The 23336-nt window shown below is 44.4% G+C and overlaps 1 protein-coding gene across 2 annotated transcripts in view; it reads left to right on the forward strand.

Annotated features, from left to right (window-relative positions):
* LOC126298600 (sodium channel protein Nach-like) overlaps positions 1-23336 on the forward strand; it is a 162591-nt gene that overhangs the window by 23788 nt on the left and 115467 nt on the right. Inside the window, exons 1-2 of one of the 2 annotated variants that reach the window (XM_049989999.1) lie at positions 1195-1244; positions 6037-6207. In XM_049989999.1, the coding sequence (XP_049845956.1) occupies positions 6065-6207 (143 nt within the window). In that variant the 5' untranslated portion in view covers positions 1195-1244; positions 6037-6064. Of the gene's footprint in view, positions 1-1194; positions 1245-6036; positions 6208-23336 lie in introns of those variants that run through there. The other variant, XM_049990000.1, reaches the window with a different exon arrangement.

Here is a 23336-nt window from a genome sequence, read left to right on the forward strand (position 1 = left end):
AATTGCCATATCAAATTCATGCGACTTCAGCTCGTCATTTGACGGTACTGGGCTATAATTTTTAACGAAATTAAGAGACATACAGGGTGAGTCAGGTGGAAAGGTACATGCTTTGAGGAGTAATAGTGCTGGTGATTCTAAACAAAAATCTTCAAATGAACATATTCCCTTTCTTTCGCCGAATCCGATATACAACTGTTTGAAAATCGCGTGCGTCAATCGCATATCCTTCTTCACCAGCGCTCACATGTAAATATATTTTACTCTATTAGATTACTGTTTGTGAGGTATGCTTAAGAGATAAGTATACAAGCACAGAGCATACACAAAGGAGGAATTTCTCGCTCGTATTTTACATGGTATGTTCAAGTAAAGGACAGTAGGAGTGAGCTCAGATCAGCAACACAGCAGCTGTCTACAAGAGCTGCGAAATGAGTTGCAGTTGACAGTGGGATTTTTGAACTTCTCTTGTGAGGAAACGTACACAATTCAACAAAACATTAGATCACAGTGTTTCATTTACTATCACCTGAAGTTGTCCTGCTCCGCGTTGTTCTCATTTCTTTACCAGGAAACTGTTGAGAGTAGTACATTTGTTCACTCACCCTGTATAACTGTAAACCCGAATTTCAGTACCGTCCGTTTACCTGTAGACCATAACAGAGGTCAAACACTTCACTATGCAGTCATAGTACGAGGCTTTCAGAAGAACAAGTAAACTGCAAAAAATTACTGCTTCACCAATAAATGGACCTTAAACTGAAATAAAGGGACAGAGAGTATGACCAATCTCCTATCATGAAACTCAGCTATTCCTCAGATGTCGGAGTTAATCCACATGCGAAGGAAAAGGACGTGTCAGTGAATAAAACAATTTGTATCGAACGTAATTTAATTTTAATGCTAGATTTATAAGAACAACAGGCTCATTAGAAAAAAATTGGACTATATTACAAAAACTTTTAAAGGAGAATTATATAGTGTACTGCAGTCAGAGAATACATGTGTTTCGACAAACATTGGCATCGCACGTGCAAATGAGCAGTTTTTGAAGCACGAATGGCGTGTCGTAAGGGACAAGCCTGCGTCTCCGGCCGGCCAGCACAATCATAATGTTTATGTTGCGTCACGGCAACTATCACGCAGCCATCGCAGGTATTGGCGCAGCACGCACACACGTGGCTACTCACCGCTGCGCCGTGCTTAGTCGCGTGCTGTGTAGCCGGCAGCGATTGCGGCTTCTGGTAAGTTCCGCTTCCGCACCTCTGCCGGAGCCCGCTATTTCTAGATTAGTAAAATGAAAAATTTGTGCAAACCTCGCCGTAAATCAGTCTCACACTTTTTTCAAGTCCTTACGAAGACAGTTTGAAATGTTTCCAGAACGGATCATGCTCCCTGCAACGGGTTGTGCGCTCTGTCCAAACTTCCTGACAAATTAAAAATGTGTGCCGCACCGGAATTGGAACACAGAACCCTGCCTTTCGCAGGTAATATCCTGGCCAACTCAGCTATCCAAGTACGACTCACAATGTAACCTTGCAGAGTAAAAGATTGGGGTCGAAACAATCCCCTAGGTGTATGAATGCAGAGTTTCGAAGCGATAACATTGAATAAAATTTTCTCGGGTTTCCAAACGCGTCAATTGCTTAAAACAACACAAGCTTTCGGCGAAGCACTCCTTGGCCATTGTCAAGTGGTATGACTGCCAGTGGGCTGTTGGTGTGCCCTTATATACGCTAGCTCCCGGCTGTGACGTCACTGGTGCCCCTGACATTGCCACATATGGGCATGTTTTGAGTCGGCGTTCGATGTGCCCTCTTCAATCTCGCGATCGCTGGATTCCATGCAGCGCTGAGCTGCAAGCCACCGTCTCTATTCAGGGTGTTTGCGGTAACTTTTATTTCAATAGCTTCTTTTATTAAACTGTACCAGAAGCTGTTAGTGCGAGTCACGACAGAGGTATAGTCAAATATAATGCGGTGACCGTTTTCTAACGCATACTCAGCTAACGCAGATTTCTCTGGATAGCGTAGGCGATAATACCTCTCAAGTTCTTTCCTGCGTTGTTCCATAGTGCGCACTGTTTGTCCGATGTACTTCTGGCCACAATCACGAGGTATTTCGTAGACTCCAGGTGTTCTGAGACCTACTGCGTCTTTAACTGGTCTCAGTAATTGACGGATTTTCGTTGGAGGCCTGAAGATTGATTTGATCTTATGTCTTATCAACAGGCGGCTTATGTTGCCCGACACAGAGCCACCAAATGGCAGAAAAGAAAGTTTCTTTTCCTGCTCTTCGTCGGTGGTCTTATTCTGATATTTCCCAGAAATCACTTCTTTCACTTGATGGGCGCTGTAGCCGTTATTCCTGAAATGCTTGGGTAGGTGGCTCAGTTCATGGGGCAGGTTATCGTCGTCTGGTATTACTCTTGCACGATGCACCAATGTTTGTAATACTGTGCGCTTCTGTGCTGGATGATGATGGCTGGTGGCATGCGGGTACAGGTCTTTGCTGGTGGGTTTTCTGTCGACGCTGTGGCCAAGGCATTGCCCTTGTCAGCAGGAAGTACCACCATGCTTTCATCATTACGTAGTGCTCGAAGGCGGTTGCGCTCAGCCCTGGTGATGTTGGATGCTGGTAACTTCACCTTTGTCAGAATACGGCTGGTTTCTCGCCGTATTTCGTCCGCTGTTTCATGTGGGAGCTTGTGGACTGCCTGTTCAACACCGCTTATTATTTCACAGACAGAATGTCCCGCGGTGAAGGTGCGAAATTAAGTCCTTTCTTAAGTGCCGACATTGCACCCGCGTCTATATCTCTCGCCGTCAAGTTGATGACGGTGCGTTCTGAATATCTGTGGTCCGCACCATGTTGTTGTTGTGAAAGGCGGCCGAGCTTTCCTTTCTGCTTCTCTGAAGTTCCTTTCTGTGCTGACGTCTCTTGAGAAACCTTAGCAGCGTCGACCGATTCCCAGTCCAAAGCTGTGAGTGTTCTTGATAACTGCAGGTCCAAGGCCATAAGATCACGTCCATTTGCATCCAGCTGTTGCCTTGTGTTGTGAATCCTTTCTCGTAATAATGCAAAGATGGCATTGCCCGCAAAAGGCAATGTACGTAGTTCGAGTCCCAGACCGGAACACGGTTTTAATCTGTCGAGAAGTTTCGGTCTGAAGTGTTCTTCGAGGAACAACGCCGACAACTTTGCCTCCTGAGAGGCGATTTCACCCGTTTCAAAAGCATCAAAATCACAACGTTTGACAATTCCCAGAGAACAGATGAACACCCAATCGGTTTCGAAGGTCAACTGAAACGAGGGAAACGATGTGGTTCTCATACAGTAGAAGATCCAATGGGTATTGTGCCCATTTGACCGGGCTACATTTGTGTGGCCATATTGTCATTAGCTGCTTTATAAGTATTGAAGATATTTTAAATCCGTTTCTGAAACTATAAAAAAATGTATACGTTTGTCACCAAATATGTTTCGTTTTATTGTAGTAAAACTTCGTCAGTGGCGATATTTTATGCCTGGTTGTCGTTCGCTTCGGGAAACGTCGTCTGTTTGCACGTTTTTAAGGTATTCCTTCGTTTGGCACTGTTAATTCTAGCCTAATGCGAAACTGCCTTGCAGCGCTACGTATTTCTTGGCTGAAATGCAACATAAAGCAGCACCACTACTCATGGTTTGGATCTTTCAAAAATGTAAAAGCGTTCAAAGATACAAACACAGAGTCTGCGATACAATGGATCAGATACTAAACATTGCATCATTTGAACATAATCTCCCTTTCTAGAACAACCGCACTATTTCCCTGGTCCACAGGTAAAATAACAATATTCAGCTCCATTTCAATTAGTTATTTTACGACTGGCGTTCAATAAGTAACAGGTTGGTTCTGTTCAGGATTCCAGTACTCCATACGTGTTATTCCCCACTCTTTTTGCTACAAACCCCTGTATAATCTCCGTTAAATGCGACGGCCTTACGCTACCTTACTGGGACGGCGTAAATGCCCGCAAGATACCATTCTGCTGGTCGACGTCAGAGCCAATGCTTTGTTCCATCAATAACATCTCCATCATCCACGTAGTGTTTCTCATAGAGTGAATGCTTCATTGGGCCAAACAGATGGGATTCGAAATGGGCTACATCCGGGCTGTAGGGTGGATGAGGGAGAACAGTCCAGTAAAGTTTTGTGAGCTCCTCTCGGGTGCGTAGACTTATTGTCATGAAGAAGACTTATTGTCAAGGAGAAGGAGAGGTTTCTTTGCATTTTTGTGACGACGAACATACTCAATCCTTTCTTCAGTTTAGCACAATACACTCCAGAGTTGATCATTACATCATGAGGGAGGACATCAAACAGAATAACACCTTCAGAGTTCCAGAAGACTGTCGCCGTGAATCACCGGCCGAGGGTGCGGCTTTGAACTTCTTCTTCAGAGGAGAGGTATTGTGGCGTCACCCCATAGATTGCCGTTTTGTTTCCAGTCCGAAGTGACGAACCCATATTTCATCGCTTGTGACGATGCTTGACAAAAATTTGTCGCTTTCAGCCTTGAACCGAATAAGCAATTCCGCACGGATGATCCAGCGCTGCTCTTTATGATCTTGTTATGGCGGCATAGAGCCCGGGGAGCACACATTTTGGATATACCAGCTGGTGGATAAGTGTGTCATCTCTACTAACAGAGATTTCCAGTTGTGCAGCGAAGTCTTTGATCAGTCAGTCACCTCGAGTGAGAGTGTCCGCACGTTCCAGCACTGCAGGAGTCACAACTGTGTGCGGACGGCCGCCACACGAGAGATCGGACAGGTTTGTGCGATTTTTTTCAGATGATGACAGATGCCTCCCCCAACGGCTGACTCACCGTGCTTTCGTTCACTGCCAGGTCTCCGCAGACATTCTGCAAGCTCCAATGACCGAGCGAGGTGGCGCAGTGGTTAGCAGACTGGAATCGCATTCGGGAGGGCGACGGTTCAATCCCGCGTCCGTCCATCCTGATTAGGTTTTCCGTGATTTCCCTAAATCGCTCCTGGCAAATGCCGGGATGGTTCCTTTGAAAATGCACGGCCGACTTCCTTCCCTTATCCTATGAAACCGATGACCTCCTCCCACAAAACAACCCAACAACCCAAGCTCCAATGAATATCTTTGATGCGGTGGTTTTCCGCCAAAAGAAACTCAATGACAGCTCTCTGCCTGCATCACGCTTCCGTTACTGACGCCATTTTGAAGGCAACGTATAGCTCCGCCACCTATTGGAACTTCATGAAACTACAGGAGGTGAAGCGGAAATATTCTATGATGTCCCATAACAAATTCTGCACGAACGCGACATGCAAACACGTACAATACTCGTACACGCAATAATGTTTACTCGCTTCATAGACAGACGAAGACTTGATTCTCCTCCCAAACGGTAACTGACGGCTGTATTGACGAGGAGGTCATCCAGACACAGAATAAAAACAAAAGTAGCTTAGAAGTATTGAGCCACTGCCTATGATTATCGACTATGCCACAGGGGGGGGGGGGGGGGGGGGACAAATACTAATGAAAAAGAAAGAAATTACAACTTATTACAAAATTTTACACAGCGAGCAAAAAATAAATAAATAAAAAGTTACATCTCTTCTGTGAAGACGCAAAGAATCAATGCACACAAGAAAACATACAAACAAATCTACACGCTTCACAATGTGAAAACCAAAAGAGAATTTAAGAACGTTCGGTTCTCGTTGTGTAAGTAAGAGTGTTCAGAACATCTTCCGTCGGATCCAGTGATGTTATAAAGTTCTCAGCTGACTTACAAACAGCATTTAAATATCCCTGAAATCTGCAGTGAATACAATTAGAAATAAGAAAACTGATGTTGCCAGATGTGTCACTACACTGGCTAAGGAAATGAACTTAACAGCAAGTTACTCTTCTCAGATTCCAACTCTCAGCTCCGTCATTTTTCGTTTTACAATAGTTTAATATGTGATTGCAGCATCTGTTCAGTATGTCAACATAGAACACTGTGTTTGTAGGCGCGGAGACGACACTCAGCATTTCATTATGGAAATAGCTACAAAGCCAAGAAGAAGTACCTACGATCTTCTCAAGACGAGCTGGACGTACCAAACACGACAGTTCTTCGATAAAAGCACTCTTCATGGGGTACGTTACATTAACGAAGAAGGACGACCTTTCTGTGAAAGGTAAGTACCTCACCCAATTTTCGCAGTTTCGCCTTCACTTCATGTCTATAAACATTGTACGCATGCTTTATCTATTTAAAATCGCTTCAGAAGTCATAAGACTGACTCTAACTTACTACACTAGCTCTTTTTCTCGAAAATGGTAGTCTTTTCTTTTTCAGATAAAATGTGTTTAAAGCAAACGATTATAGACGGAAAGAATTATGGCTCTGCAGCTGAGTGTGTACTAATATGAAACTTCCGAGCAGATTAAAACTCTACGCCAGACAGGGCCTCGAACTTGCAAAGTAGTCCCCAGACTGTGGTTAAGCCATATCCTTTCTTGCAGAAGTGATGGTTCAGCAAGTTTCGTAGGAAAATTTCTGTGAATTTTGGACGACAGGAGACGAGGGAATAGCAGAAGTAAAACTGTGAGAAAGGGCTGTGAGTCGTGTTCGGGTAGCTGAGTTGGTCTATCACTTGGTCGTGAAAGGCAAAGGTCCTGGGTTCGAGTCGTGGTCCGACACACAGTTTTAATCAGCCAGGACGTTTCATTATCACGGACTTAGCGGTGAACCTCTAATAGGATTGAATTTTCTGTAAACTGGGCTGCAGAGCGTCAGTTTCTGAAATTTAGAAAAGAAAATTGAACTAAATTCGTAAGGTTGAATACTTCTCTAAAAATAAAAACTTTTTGCCTAGAACGTTTTTGATATTTGACTCGATTCGATCATACAATCAAAACAATACTGAAACTTTGAATGAACGCAAGGAGCGAAACTGAAGTGTTGTTGCATAATGGACGTGCTTAAAAATTTCCTGTTTTCTGTTGAGGAAAGGACTTCCTGTTTCAAATAAATACTTTGACTTTTGCTGTCTACGCAGTTCAAATTAGTATCGAATACTAAAGATTTTCTGTAGGGAGCACATTGTGCTCACGTGGGAGCGATCTAGATGCTTGTAAAACAATAAACTGGTAGCCAAGATCGCAGGAATTCTTTTTATTCCATGATTACCGGTTTCGGCGAAACTAAAGCCGCCATCAACGAATCTTAGAACACATACAGGTTACACCATCAAGGTAAACAATGGTGATATTAATAGTTGCCTATAACACGCAGGCCTTACAAAATTGATGTAAGTAGCACATAGGTGTCCAAGAGAGATGAGATTATGAATGTTAAGTGTCTCCATCACATACAGGCGGACGAAGTAGTAGTACCTAGCTTGCACTTGTATGTGATGGAGACACTTAACATACATAATCTTCTGCAACAGAGCGGGACTGTACTTTGTAGGGACTTCCAATGTTAAGAAGAAGTAAGAGCCATTCAGGGAAATATGAGACAGATCGGCAAAGAACACCACATGTTTGCTGGAGGGCGTCGTACAAAATATGAAGGAGACTTCTGGCGACTACTGAAGGCCAGCTGCAAAACACCAAGCGATGGGGCGAAGTGATGGGACAGCGAACTCTTGATCGGTGTAACGGCAGTTCAGATACCAGTCTAGCCACCCAGATTTAGATTTCCCGGGGTTTCCTTAAAATCTTAACTGCAAATGCCGGGATAATTCCTGTGACAAGAACACGGCCAATTTCCTGCCCCATCCTTCTCCTACGAGATTGTGCTTCCTCTCTAACGGCCTCGATGTCTACGAAACGTTAAACCCTAATCTTTCCTTCTTCAGCAGAATGCAGGTCGTGAAGATGACTTCCTTCTCTTGTGACCACAGTCACGATTTGCAGCGCCGTACCCAAACACCGACAGCGGATTCTGGTTTAGAACTGAGTGAAAAACATTCATGAGAGGTTCCAACGCCACTCTGACGTTCTCAGACCTGCGTTATCGAGTGTACAATTACAGGGTCCCCTCTCAATAGAACAGTCACGCATGACATTCCAGAAGATGTATTACGGCAGCAGTGTACGTGTGACGTACACACGACGGGTTCGAGGTTAGAAAAAGCTGTTTGCAGGACCTATCATCGGTTAGGTGTAATATCCCCAAATACCAAGAACGGGTTACTTGTATGGGTCATACAAAACGCTCAGATTAAGGTTCAAGAATTACTGTCACATGTTAACAGTAGTACTCTGCGCTTACTAAGAGAAGTAGAGTGTTTGTTGAAACGTTGGAACTACATAGGCCCACCTTGGTTCAATAACTATGTTGAAAAGTTGCTGAAAATTCAGGGAGAACTGATTAGAACATTCAAAAGATATCGATTCTGACTTAAGAACAAACCAATCATAAGCACAACTGTGCGAGAAACATTCAATGAATTCGGAGATTAGGTCGTATCTTATTAGCTGTCAATAATGCTAAATTCTGTCTCCAAATTGCTTCGCCAAAGAAGTCCGCAATGCAGTTCCTACCTTCTGTCGTTGCACACATGCAGAAATGAGAAATATATAGACGAGTGACAGCGGAATTAAAAAGCAACTGACTGTTTTTATTAGAAGAAAGGCACTTGACCTTGTGATATACCTGTCAGATAAATTGTCAAACTTCCAGATCGTGGGTATCTTTTCGAAACAAGTCGACTCAAGGCCTTCGTCGTTAGCAATATCTTCTCCTTCTCCTTAACCTCTTCCCTTGTGCTATCCTATCGATCATCGAACGAATCTTTTAAAGTCCCTGCAGCCTGTCTCCTTCTACCTTGTAGAGCTACTACACTACTTTCCATTAAAATTGATACACCAAGAAGAAATGCAGATGATAAACGGGTATTCATTGGGCAAATATATTATATTAGAACTGATATGTGATTACATTTTCACGCAATTTGTGTGCATAGATCCTGAGAAATCAGTACCCAGAACAACCACCTCTGGCCGTAATAACGGCCTTGATACGCCTGGGCATTGAGTCAAACAGAGCTTGGATGGCGAAAACAGGTACAGCTTCAACACAATACCACAGTTCATCAAGAGTAGTGACTGGCGTATAGTGACGAGCCAGTTGCTCGGCTACCATTGACCAGACGCTTTCAATTGGTGAGAGATCTGGCCAGGGCAGCAGTCGAACATTTTCTGTATCCAGAAAGGCCCGTACAGGACCTGTAACATGCGGTCTTGCATTATCCTGCTGAAATGTAGGGTTTCGCAGGGATCGAATGAAGGGTAGAGCCACGGGTCGTAACACATCTGAAATGTAACGTCCACTGTTCAAAGTGCCATGCGGCGCTCCTGTCTGTGATGCAGCGTCAAGGGTAACTGCAGCCATGGTCTCCGAGCTGATAGTCCATGCTGCTGCAAACATCGTCGAACTGTTCGTGCAGACGGTTGTCGTCTTGCAAACGTCCCCATCTGTTGACACAGGGATCGAGACGTGGCTGCACGATCCGTTACAGCCATGCGGATAAGATGCCAGTCATCTCGACTGCTGGTGATACGAAGCCGTTGGGATCCAGCACGGCGTTCCGTATAGCAATGTCGCGATACGATAAACCGCAATCGCGATAGGCTACAATCCGACCTTTATCAAAGTCGGAAACGTGATGGTACGTATTTCTTCTCCTTGCAAGAGGCATCACAACAACGCTTCACCAGGCAACGCCGGTCAAGTGCTGTTTGTGTATGAGAAATCGGTTGGAAACTTTCCTCATGTCAGCACGTTGTAGGTGTCACTACCGGCGCCAACCTTGTGTGAATGTTCTGAAAAGCCAATCATTTTCATACCACAGCATCTTGTTCCTGTCGGTTAAATTTCGTGTCTGTAGCACGTCATCTTCCTGGTGTAGCAATTTTAATGGCCAGTAGTGTATTTCCTGTATCCACCATACTCTGTTTAAAGATCCACGTTTCTGTGAGGTAGCTTTTGGCAGTCGTGTGGGGCTCTACAAATGACGAAAGTTGTTGACGTGTGTGGCGCTAGAGTTTGAACTGTTGCCACGTTGTGTGCCCAGTCGATGTATCAGCACACCTTGGGAGACTGCGAAGCACCTTTCAGAGCTGCCTTCCATGTATGTTAAGGCTCGAGTTCTCCCGCATTACAATTTGCTTGTCGTCTGTATTTACGATAGTGCACAGTCACGTCCTTATGACGTCTTCTCCCAGATCACTCCAAAAGCAAGTGTGAAAATAGTAGATACTTTTTACTTTTTTGCACTAGACTCTTCGCTCTGCGGTAAAATTACGAAACTTCTTGTTTTATGTAATGTGTAACGTTCCTAGCAATTTAGTCACGTGTATAATATTAATTACAGAAATTCGCGAAGTAGGATAACTTTATCACGTTTTCATCATCAGTTAGTAGTCACACGCGGTGCAGAATTCACAGAAATTAATGTACATAAAATACTAAAATAGGAAAGGCAGGTCTGACTTTACCTTTACGTCGGAGTCATTAGAAGTGACAAAATAGCGTAAATCGAAACAACTGGATGTAAGAGTCCGCTGTGGCCTTTCCTAGTAATCATCTCGACGTCCACCTCAACCGAGTCGCAAAAAGTTATTCAGAATGACCTGACGGTAACCTGAACCCATCTCTTCTCGAATAAATCTCATGTGGTGTTCTCTGTTCAAATTGTAGTCACAGTGCACAGAGAAAAAATTGGAGGAGGAGGAGATTAGTTTTTAACGACCCGTCGACAACGAGGTCATTAGAGACAGAGCACAAGCTCTGATTAGGGAAGGATGGGGAAGGAAATCCCCGTGCCCTTTCAAAGGAACCATCCCGGCATTTGCCTGAAACGATTTAGGGAAATCACGGAAATCCTAAATCGGGATGGCCGGACACGGGTTTGAACCGTCGTCCTCCCGAATACGAGTCCAGAGAAATAATTGTTCACATTCTCTGTCACTTTCAGATTTTCCTCTTGCTCTGTTGTTGTGGATGGAGTTATATCATGTTTCATATAAGACTGTGTGTAATGTATGCGTATGTGGTTTATTTTCCGTAAGTGAAACTTAGTTTCCACAGAACAAGTAAATAATTTTAATGAATATTTCGATTATCGTTCCTACTCTTGTTAAATGTCAGGTGTACTCTCTTATGGACAGCAAAGAAAATTATTTGCCCTCTATAGCGTAGTCAACGAAGCCAAAAGAGGTCCATTTGGGGAAAAACGGCGTAGTCCCAAATTTTTGTACAGTGCTAGAAGCGAGTGTCAAAAACAACATACTAAAAATCTTGACCGACGGGGTGTGACCGTTGAGGCGGGAGTGAGTTTAAAGATCTGTTTCTTATATTTTTCTGGAATAATTCGAAAACCATGGCTTCTAGCGACAATGTTTCCCAGTTGGTTGGTTGGCTTAGGGCAGGGGGCCAAAGAGCGAGGTCATTGGTCCCATCGAAAGAGGTAAAGTTGGGAAAGGAAACCGGCCGTGCCCTTTCAAAGGAACCATCCTGGCATTTGCCTGGAGTGATTTAGGGAAAGCGCGGAAAACCTAAATCAGGAGGCCGGAAAGGGATTTGAAACGTCGTCCTCCCGAATTCGAGCCCAGTGTGCTAACCACTGCGACGCCTTGCTTGGTAATATTTCCGAGTATAAAACTAAAGCTGGCCGTTGTGACCGAGCGGTTCTGGGCGCTTCAGTCCGGAACCGCAAGACCATTACGGTCGCAGGTTCGAATCCTGCCTGGGGCATGGATGTGTGTGATGTCCTTAGGTCAGTTACGTTTAAGTGGTTCTAAGTTTTAGGGGACTGATGACCTCATTAGTTAAGTCCCATAGTAGTCAGAGCCATTTGAAACATAAAACTAAACTATAGATGTAAAAATTGCAGATAATTAAAAATAATATACTGACGGTATAAAATTAATGTCTATCTTTAAATGTAGTGGGTAAAAATGTAATATTAAACGTTTGTACCACATTGAAGTGCAGCACAGCTTTATTAAGGGATAAATTGTGCGTCGAGGCTGTAAAAGGGTGAAGGGGGATATGTGGGGTAGAAGCGCGAGGGAACGTAGGTCGCTGGATTGTGTTCATGCACTTGCCTCCTTCATAGGTCTGTATGTAATAGGTCAATCAGGTGATTCCACTCTCTATCTATCCCACTACGTTACAAGAAGTAACTACGGGGTGTTTCACTAAGATACCAGGGTGATCCACAGCACGCCTTCCGAACACAGGTGACGCAGTGCGCAGACAAGCCAGGGGAGTGTCTTTTTTTTTTTTTTTTTTTTTTTTGCACAAAATGCATTAACACAAAATGGAATGCAGAGATGACTTAATAACAACACTAACGCAATTTGTACATATGGATAGAATCAACGTAAATCTCTACACAATGTTCTACGCTGCTAGAGGAGAAATTGATTCATAGACACCCCTTAAGGCAGTTGTATTCTTTCGAGAACCGCAACTTTTCCCACCATGAGATTCTCGCTTTTTAGCTTACAGACAGACTGTATGCCTACCCAGTATTTCCTGTCAAATTTTCTTATCCGAATAAACAAAATGACTTCACTAAGATCGCGATTATAAAGGGAGTTATTTTCAGTTTATTATGTAAGTACTTATTTACAGTTGTTAAAGTGATCTCTTATGTAAAACACATTCCAGTAAAAAATGGTTGAAATGTGCTTAATTTGTATGTGTGATGTTGTCAGTGACCTATGTAGTGTAGGTGAGAAAGAGATTGGATTATTAAATGTGGCACCTGTCTATCGTTGACTGCATATGGGTTCAAATGGCTCTAAGCACTATGGGACTTAACATCTGAGGTCATCAGTCACCTAGACTTAGAACTGCTTAAACCTAACTAACCTAAGGACATCACACACATCCATGCCCGAGGAAGGATTCGAACCTGCGACCGTAGCAGCAGCGCGGTTCCGGACTGAAGTGCCTAGAACCGCTCGGCCACAGCGGCCGGCGACTGCGTATTGTAAAACCGTGTAATTGTCTAATTGGAACAGTACTACAGAAATGCTCACTAGGTCACTTAATAAAACGTCATCAGCTGGTGAAGGAATAACTTTAATAACCGTGATTGGGGATAACTCATCATCAGATAGCAGATATATCAAGCTGTAGCGATGTACTGAGCTTATTATACGTACATAACTTCAGTTCATCTCTATAACTCCATGTATCTGATATCTGATGATGGGTTATCCCGAAAAGCATAGTTATTCATACACCAGCTGGAGACGTTTTAAGTGACCTAGTCAGCATTTGTGCAGTACTGTTCCATGGTCGCATGCCGCGTACTTGTGTTTAGTCACTTTGTGGTGAATTAACGATTGACCTAAAAACTGCTGCACCTCTCTCACCATTAATAGTGTTACTGATAGTGTGCATTCTAATCAGGAATTCCTGACACTTGTAGAGTGTGTTGTACTGGGTGGAGCCACTTACCGCACATCCACAGTTATCTTCCAACATGATTGTGAGTATCTCTGACGGAACGGACTGATCATATTCAAGTCTTGAACAGTAATCTGCTGTAACACATTGTCTGAAATATCTGAAGTTCTACAAAATCTAGGTGACCTATATGTACTTCAGATTGAGACAATTTAAGTTTCTGGGCCTGTTTGGATTTTGGGAGAGGTGAGGCTAGAGCATGTGGTACTCCTTACGCTGTGAAAAGTGTTCAAATGGCTCTGAGCACTATAGGACTTAACTATTGAGGTCATCAGTCCCCTAGAACTTAGAACTACTTCACCTAACTAACCTAAGGACATCACACACATCCATGCCAGAGGGAGGATTCGAACCTGCGACGTAGTGTTGTCGCGCGGTTCCAGACTGTAGCGCCTAGAACCGCGAAAAGTGTTCCAGACAGTAATAGTGGAGACAATGAATTCGACATTGCCGATTACATACTGGCAGCATGTTACACATGGAAAAGACTCTTCATTTTCGTAGATGGTTGAGCTTTTTTTACGTAATAGCTCACTTAACAACTGCAAGAAAGTACACAATTAACCGTACATTGCTAAACCCTCATAAAATTTACCATTGTAGCACGATATAAAACAGGACACTTTGTACTTAATTTGGTATGTAACACGCCACTGGAGATCTAATAATTGTAATTAACTAATGGATAACCTATAAATTATGATTTCCTCTACATAATATTTGGAGTAGTAACCCACACGATTGTTTAGTAGCAATGTAACATTTCCCTCACTTTAGTATCTAGGGTTAATAAACTGCAAATAACTCTGTTATACAGGGTGAAAATTATTTAAACCGACAAACGCGGGTGGTTGACGGAACACAAAAACAAACATTTGTCTCTAATGTCATAGTTACCTGTGAGCATTTTTTAATTCCGTAGAGGGCGTAATCGCTCTCAGTACTTTTACAGTTACGCGTAACAGCACACTGGACTCTCATTCGGGAGGACGACAGTTCAAACCCGAGTCCGACCATTCTGATTTAGGTTTTCCGTGATTTCCCTAAATCGCTTCAGGCGAATGCCAGGATGGTTCCTCTGAAAAGGCTCGGCTGACGTCCTCCCACACCCTTCCTTAACCGATGGGACCGATGACCTCGCAGTTTGGTCCCCTTCCCCAAACCAACGCATAACATGGGGACGAATCAGACGAATGAAAGAAACTTCACACATGAGCAATTGTTATAATCCAATTGACTTACAGCGTGTGCACAACATAGAACCAGATGATTATCCACTGAGAGCACAGTTTTTACAATGGTACCTGGAACAGTGTCAAATGCATCCTACACTTCCGTGCCTTGTGCTGTTTACAGATGAAGCAACGTTCGGGTGTGATGGAGATCTTCAACACCCACAGTTCGCATGTTTTGAGTGAGTTTAATCCACATGCTACATTTATTCACGTTGATCATGTGCGGTTCAACGTCAATATAGGGACAGGTGTTGTTGGTGACTGATTGAGCCATATCTTCTACCTAGGCCAGAGCATTGCAGAGTTGCTGGGCGACCTGCCACTCGCTGCAAGACAGAGCATATGGTTCCAGCCTGATCTACATCTACATGGTTACTCTGCAATTCACACTTAATTGCCTGGCAGAGGGTTCATCGAACCATTTTCATACTATTATTTTTATCATTCCCCTCTCGAATGGCGGGTGGGAAAAAGGAACACCTAAATCTTTCCGTTCGAGCTCTGATTTCCCTTATTTTATTGCGATGATCATTTCTCCCTACGTAGGTGGGTGTCAACAAAATATTTTCGTATTCGGAAGAGAAAGTTTGTGATTGAAATTTCGTAACTAGATCTCGCCGCAAAGAAAACCGCCTTTGTTTCAGTGACTGCCACCCGAACTCGCGTATCATCAGTGACACACTCACGCAATGCGCAGACATGTCCGGGTAGTATCTATTTTGCCAAAATTCGTTAACACTAAATGAAATGCAGATGCGAGTTACTAATAACATAAACGCATGAATATGGAAAGAATATAGGTAAATCTCTGCACACAGTTCTACACTGCTTGAGGAAAAATTGATTCATACTTATTCGGTACTGCAGCTGTAGTATTCTTCCGTAGAGGGAAACCTCCCGCACCACGAGCGCTGCTCCCTTGTCAGTATACATACACTACTGGCCATTAAAATTGATGCACCACGAAGATGACGTGCTACAGACGCGAAATTTAATCGACAGGAAGAAGATGCTGTGATATGCAAATGATTAGCTTTTCAGAGCATTCACATTCATTTAGTGGCGACACCTAAAACGTGCTGACATGAGGATAGTTTCCAACCGATTTCTCATACACAAACAGCAGTTGACCGGCGTTGCCGGATGAACGTTGTTGTTATGCCTCGTGTAAGGAGGAGAAATGCGTACCATCACGTTTCCGACTTTGATAAAGGGCGGATTGTAGCCTATCGCGAATGCGGTTTATCGCATCGCGACATTGCTGTTCGCGTTGGCCGAGATCCAATGACTGTCAGCAGAATATGGAATCGGTGAGTTCAGGAGGCTAATACTGATCACCGTGCTGAATCCAAACAGCATCGTATCACTATCAGTCGAGATGACTGGCATCTAATCCGCATGGCTGCAACGGATCGTGCATCCACGTCTCGATCCTTAAATCAACAGATGGGACGTTTGCAAGAAAAGAACCATCTGCACGAACAGTTCGGCGACATTTGCAGCAGCATGGACTATCAGCTCGGAGACCATGGCTGTGGTTACCCTTGACGCTGAATCACAGACAGGAGCGCCTGCGATGGTGTACTCAACGACGAACCTGGGTGCATGAATGGCAAAACGTCACTTTTTCGGATGAATCCAGGTTTTGTTTACAGCATCATGATGGTCGCATCCGTGTTTGGCGACATCGCGGTGAACGCACATTGGAAGCATGTATTCGTCATCGCCATACTGGCCTATCACCCGGCGTGATGGTGTGGGGCGCCATTGGTTACACGTCTCGGTCACCTCTTGTTCCCATTGACGGCACTTTGAACAGTGGACGTTAAATTTCAGATACGTTACGACCCGTGGCTTTACCCTTCATTCGATCACTGCAACACCCTACAATTCAGTAGGATAATGCACGACCGCGTGTTGCAGGTCCTGTACGGACCTTACTGGAGACAGAAAATGTTCGACTGCTGCCCTGGCTAGCATATTCTCCAGATCTCTCACCAATTTAAAAGTCTGGTCAATGGGGCCGAGCAACTGGCTCGTTACAATATTCCAGTCACTACTCATGATGAACTGTGGTATCGTTTTGAAGCTGCATGGCCAGCTGTACCTGTACATGCCATCCAAGCTCTGTTTGACTCAATGCCCACGCGTATCAAGGCTGTTATTACGGCTAGAGGTGGTTATTCTGGGTACTGATTTTTCAGGATCGATGCACCTAAATTGAGTGGAAATGTAATCACATGTCAGTTCTAGTATAATACACTCCTGGAAATGGAAAAAAGAACACATTGACACCGGTGTGTCAGACCCACCATACTTGCTCCGGACACTGCGAGAGGGCTGTACAAGCAATGATCACACGCACGGCACCGCGGACACACCAGGAACCGCGGTGTTGGCCGTCGAATGGCGCTAGCTGCGCAGCATTTGTGCACCGCCGCCGTCAGTGTCAGCCAGTTTGCCGTGGCATACGGAGCTCCATCGTAGTCTGTAACACTGGTAGCATGCCGCGACAGCGTGGACGTGAACCGTATGTGCAGCTGACGGACTTTGAGCGAGGGCGTATAGTGGGCATGCGGGAGGCCGGGTGGACGTACCGCCGAATTGCTCAACACGTGGGGCGTGAGGTCTCCACAGTATATCGATGTTGTCGCCAGTGGTCGGCGGAAGGTGCACGTGCCCGTCGACCTGGGACCGGACCGCAGCGACGCACGGATGCACGCCAAGACCGTAGGATCCTACGCAGTGCCGTAGGGGACGGCACCGCCACTTCCCAGCAAATTAGGGACACTGTTGCTCCTGGGGTACGGCGAGGACCATTCGCAACCGTCTCCATGAAGCTGGACTACGGTCCCGCACACCGTTAGGCCGTCTTCCGCTCACCCCCCAACATCGTGCAGCCCGCCTCCAGTGGTGTCGCGACAGGCGTGAATGGAGGGACGAATGGAGATGTGTAGTCTTCAGCGATGAGAGTCGCTTCTGCCTTGGTGCCAATGATGGTAGTATGCGTGTTTGGCGCCGTGCAGGTGAGCGCCACAATCAGGACTGCATACGACCGAGGCACACAGGGCCAACAGCCGGCATCATGGTGTGGGGAGCGATCTCCTACACTGGCCGTACACCTCTGGTGATCGTCGAGGGGACACTGAATAGTGCACGGTACATCCAAACCGTCATCGAACCCATCGTTCTACCATTCCTAGACCGGCAAGGGAACTTGCTGTTCCAACAGGACAATGCACGTCCGCGTGTATCTCGTGCCACCCAACGTGCTCTAGAATGTGTAAGTCAACTACCCTGGCCAGCAAGATCTCCGGATCTGTCCCCCAATGAGCATGTTTGGGACTGGATGAAGCGTCGTCTCACGCGGTCTGCACGTCCAGCACGAACGCTGGTCCAACTGAGGCGCCAGGTGGAAGTGGCATGGCAAGCCGTTCCACAGGACTACGTCCAGCATCTCTACGATCGTCTCCATGGGAGAATAGCAGCCTGCATTGCTGCGAAATGTGGATATACACTGTACTAGTGCCGACATTGTGCATGCTCTGTTGCCTCTGTCTATGTGCCTGTGGTTCTGTCAGTGTGATCATGTGATGTATCTGACCCCAGGAATGTGTCAATAAAGTTTCCCCTTCCTGGGACAATGAATTCACGGTGTTCTTATTTCAATTTCCAGGAGTGTATAGTTGACCAATGAATACCCGTTTATCATCTGCATTTCTTCTTGGTGTAGCAATTTTAAGGTCCAGTAGTATACAATGTTGTGGCTGGCAGGAGAGCCAACTCGTATAACTAAAGGAGGCCGAAATGCACGCGTTTTAGCTCACGCAGGTTGGCGTGAGGTCTGGAACATGACAAGGGAATTAGAATTGAGAAAAAACGGACGTAGCTGGTGGAATACTTATCTTTAATCAATTAATGGAGAACGTCGCTCTTTATGGTACATTATTCACAATATCAATAGTACGGATACTGGCGCCTTGCTAGGTCGTAGCAAATAACGTAGCTGAAGTCTATGCTAACTATCGTCTCGGCAAATGAGAGCGTAGAAGTCAGTGAACCATCGCTAGCAAAGTCGGCTGTACAACTGGGGCGAGTGCTAGGAAGTCTCTCTAGACCTGACGTGTAGCGGAGCTCCGTCTGCAATCACTGATAGTGGCGACACGCGGCCGATTTAAAGGTTACCACCTAGCAAGTGTGGTGTCCGGCGGTGACACCACATACAATACCTCCCCCAGCATTTCCTGTCCAGTTCTCTTATGTGAGTAATCAAAATAACATCACTGAGCTGGTGTTTATGCAGGGCGAAAATTATTTAAACCGACAAACTCTGGGAAGTTGTACGGGACACAAAAACAAATATTTTTCTCGGATGTTATAATTTCCTATGAGGATTTTATAAACCAGTAGAGTGAGGTTTCTCTAGATGAAAATTAATTAAGCTAACAAACTCTGTGATGCTGCATGGGGCAATGAAAACACATTTTCTAATGTGTGACACAAACAAGTTTTAATTCTTTAATAACAAGAAACAACGACATTAACACAACATATCACTTCAGTTACAGTAGAGGTTCAAAAATGCCTCCACTGGCCTGTAAACAGAGGCTGCACCGGTGGGTCATGCTGTGTCTAACAAGGTCAAATGATGCAGGAACGTCCTTAATTCGTACTGCTGCTGCTACTTTCTGGGAAACCAGACCCTTTTCTAATTCAACATGGGTTTTATAAACAAAGATACACATCTGTTCATTTAATACTATTACCGATGGCTTTAGTGAGTGCTTTCTTGTGCACTTTATGGAAGGTGTAAATGGACACTAACGTGACGGTATGTCCAATGTGGTGTTCACGGGTACTACGCTCTGAGTAGCTGTTCATTTGATACTATTACCGATTACTTTAGTGAGTGCTTTCTTGTGCACTTTATGGAAGGTGTGAATGGGCACTAGCGTGACGGTATGTCCAATGTGGTGCTCACGGGTACTAAGCTCAGAGTAGCTGTTCATTTAATACTATTACCGATGGCTTTAGTGAGTGCATTCTTGTGCACTTTATCGAAGGTGTAAATGGGCACTAACGTGACGGTATGTCCAATGTGGTGCTCACGGGTACTACGTTCTGAATAGCTGTTCATTTAATACTATTAGAGATGTCTTTAGTGAGTGCTTTCTTGTGCACTTTATGGAAGGTGTAAATGGACACTAACGTGACGGTATGTCCAATGTGGTGCTCACGGGTACTACGCTCTGAGTAGCTGTTCATTTAATACTATTACCGATGGCTTTAGTGAGTGCTTTCTTGTGCACTTTATGGAAGGTGTAAATGGACACTAACGTGACGGTATGTCCAATGTGGTGCTCACAGGTACTACGCTCTGAGCAGCTGTTCATTTAATACTATTACCGATGGCTTTAGTGAGTGCTTTCTTGTGCACTTTATGGAAGGTGTAAATGGGCACTAATGTGATGGTATGTCCAATGTGGTGCTCACGGGTACTACGCTCTGAGTAGCTGTTCATTTAATACTATTACCAATGGCTTTAGTGAGTGCTTTCTTGTGCACTTTATGGAAGGTGTAAATGGGCACTAACGTGATGGTATGTTTAATGTGGTGCTCACGGGGACTACGCTCTGAGTAGCTGAAGTAGCTGTTTATTTAATAATATAACCGATGGCTTTAGTGAGTGCTTCCTTGTGCACTTCATGGAAGGTGTAAATGGGCACTAACGTGAAGGTATGTCAATGTGGTGCTCATGGCTACTATGCTCAGAGTAGGTGTTCATTTAATACTATTGCCGATGGCTTTAGTGAGTGCTTTCTTGTGCACTTTATGGAAGGTGTAAATGGGCACTAACGTGACGGTATGTCCAATGTGGTGCACACGGGTACTACGCTCTGAGTTGGTGTTCATTTAATACTATTACCGATGGATTTAGTGAGTGCTTTCTTGTGCACTTTATGGAAGGTGTAAATGGGCACTAACGTGACGGTATGTCCAATGTGGTGCTCACGGGTACTACGTTCTGAGTAGCTGTTAATTTAATACAATTACCGACGGCTTTAGTGAGTGCTTCCTTGTGCACTTTATGGAAGGTGTAAATGGGCACTAACGTGACGGTATGTCCAATGTGGTGCTCACGGGTACTACGCTCTGAGTAGCTGTTCATTTAATACTATTACCGATGGCTTTAGTGAGTGCTTTCTTGTGCACTTTATGGAAGGTGTAAATGGACACTAACGTGACGGTATGTCCAATGTGGTGTTCACGGGTACTACGCTCTGAGTAGCTGTTCATTTGATACTATTCCCGATGACTTTAGTGAGTGCTTTCTTGTGCACTTTATGGAAGGTGTAAATTGGCACTAGCGTGACGGTATGTCCAATGTGGTGCTCACGGGTACTAAGCTCTGAGTAGCTGTTCATTTAATACTATTACCGATGGCTTTAGTGAGTGCTTTCTTGTGCACTTTATCGAAGGTGTAAATGGGAACTAACGTTACGGTATGTCCAATGTAGTGCTCACGGGTACTACGTTCTGAATAGCTGCTCATTTAATACTATTAGAGATGGCTTTAGTGTGTGCTTTCTTGTGCACTTTATGGAAGGTGTAAATGGACACTAACGTGACGGTATGTCCAATGTGGTGCTCACGGGTACTACGCTCTGAGTAGCTGTTCATTTAATACTATTACCGATGGCTTTAGTGAGTGCTTTCTTGTGCACTTTATGGAAGGTGTAAATGGACACTAACGTGACGGTATGTCCGATGTGGTGCTCACGGGTACTATGCTCTGAGTAGCTGTTCATTTAATACTATTACCGATGGATTGAAAGTGTGCTTTCTTGTGCACTTTATGGAAGGTGTAAATTGGGCACTAACGTGACGGTATGTCCAATGTGGTGCTCACGGGTACTACGGTCCGAGTAGCTGTTCATTTAATACTATTACCGATGGCTTTAGTGAGTGCTTACTTGTGCACTTTATGGAATGTGTAAATGGGCACTAACGTGATGGTATGTAAAATGTGGTGCTCTCGGGTACTACGATCTGAGTAGCTGTTCATTTAATAATATTACCGATGGCTTTAGTGAGTGCTTTTTGTGCATTTTATGGAAGGTGTAAATGGACACTAACGTGACGGTATGTCCAATGTGGTGCTCACGGGTACTACACTCTGAGTAGCTGTTCGTTTAAAACTATTACCGATGGCTTTAGTGAGTGATTTCTTGTGCACTTCATGGAAGGTGTAAATGGGCACTAACGTGAAGGTATGTCAATGTGGTGCTCACAGCTTCTATGCTCAGAGCAGGTTTTCATTTAATACTATTGCCAATGGCTTTAGTGAGTGCTTTCTTGTGCACTTTATGGAAGGTGTAAATGGGCACTAACGTGACGGTATGTCCAATGTGGTGCTCACGGGTACTACGCTCTGAGTAGCTGTTCATTTAATACTATTACCGATGGCTTTAGTGAGTGCTTTCTTGTGCACTTTATGGAAGGTGTAAATGGGCACTAACGTTACGGTATGTCCAATGTGGTGCTCATTGGTACTACACTCTGAGTAGCTGTTCATTTAATACTATTACCGATGGCTTTAGTGAGTGCTTTCTTGTGCACTTTATGGAAGGTGTAAATGGGCACTAACGTGACGGTATGTCCAATGTGGTGCTCACGGGTACTACGCTCTGAGTAGCTGTTCATTTAATAATATTACCAATGGCTTTAGTGAGTGCTTTTTGTGCATTTTATGGAAGGTGTAAATGGGCACTAACATGACGGTATGTCCAATTTGGTTCTCATGGGTACTACGCTCTGAGTAGCTGTTCATTTAATACTATTACCGATGGCTTTAGAGAGTGCTTTCTTGTGCACTTTATGGAAGGTGTAAATGGGCACTAACGTGACGGTATGTCCAATGTGGTGCTCACGGGTACTACGCTCTGACTAGCTGTTCATTTAATACTATTACCGATGGCTTTAGTGAGTGCTTTCTTGTGCACTTTATGGAAGGTGTAAATGAGTACTAACGTGACGGTATGTCTAATGTGGTGCTTACGGGTACTACGCTCTGAATAGCTGTTCATTTAATACTATTATCAATGGCTTTAGTGAGTGCTTTCTTGTGCACTTTATGGAAGGTGTAAATTGGCACTAACGTGACGGTATGTCCAATGGGTGCTCACGGGTACTACGCTTTGTGTAGCTGTTCATTTAATACTATTACCGATGGCTTTAGTGAGTGCTTTCTTGTGCACTTTATGGAAGGTGTAAATGAGTACTAACGTGACGGTATGTCTAATGTGGTGCTTACGGGTACTACGCTCTGAGTAGCTGCTCATTTAATATTACTACCGATGGCTTTAGTTAGTGCTATCTTCTGCACTTTATGGAAGGTGTAAATTGGCACTAACGTGACGGTATGTCCAATGGGTGCTCACGGGTACTACGCTCTGAATAGCTGTTCATTTAATACTATTATCAATGGCTTTAGTGAGTGCTTTCTTGTGCACTTTATGGAAGGTGTAAATTGGCACTAACGTGACGGTATGTCCAATGGGTGCTCACGGGTACTACGCTTTGAGTAGCTGTTCAT

The sequence above is a fragment of the Schistocerca gregaria genome, chromosome X (genome assembly GCF_023897955.1).
Source record: "Schistocerca gregaria isolate iqSchGreg1 chromosome X, iqSchGreg1.2, whole genome shotgun sequence".
Taxonomy (NCBI): Eukaryota; Metazoa; Arthropoda; class Insecta; order Orthoptera; family Acrididae; genus Schistocerca; species Schistocerca gregaria.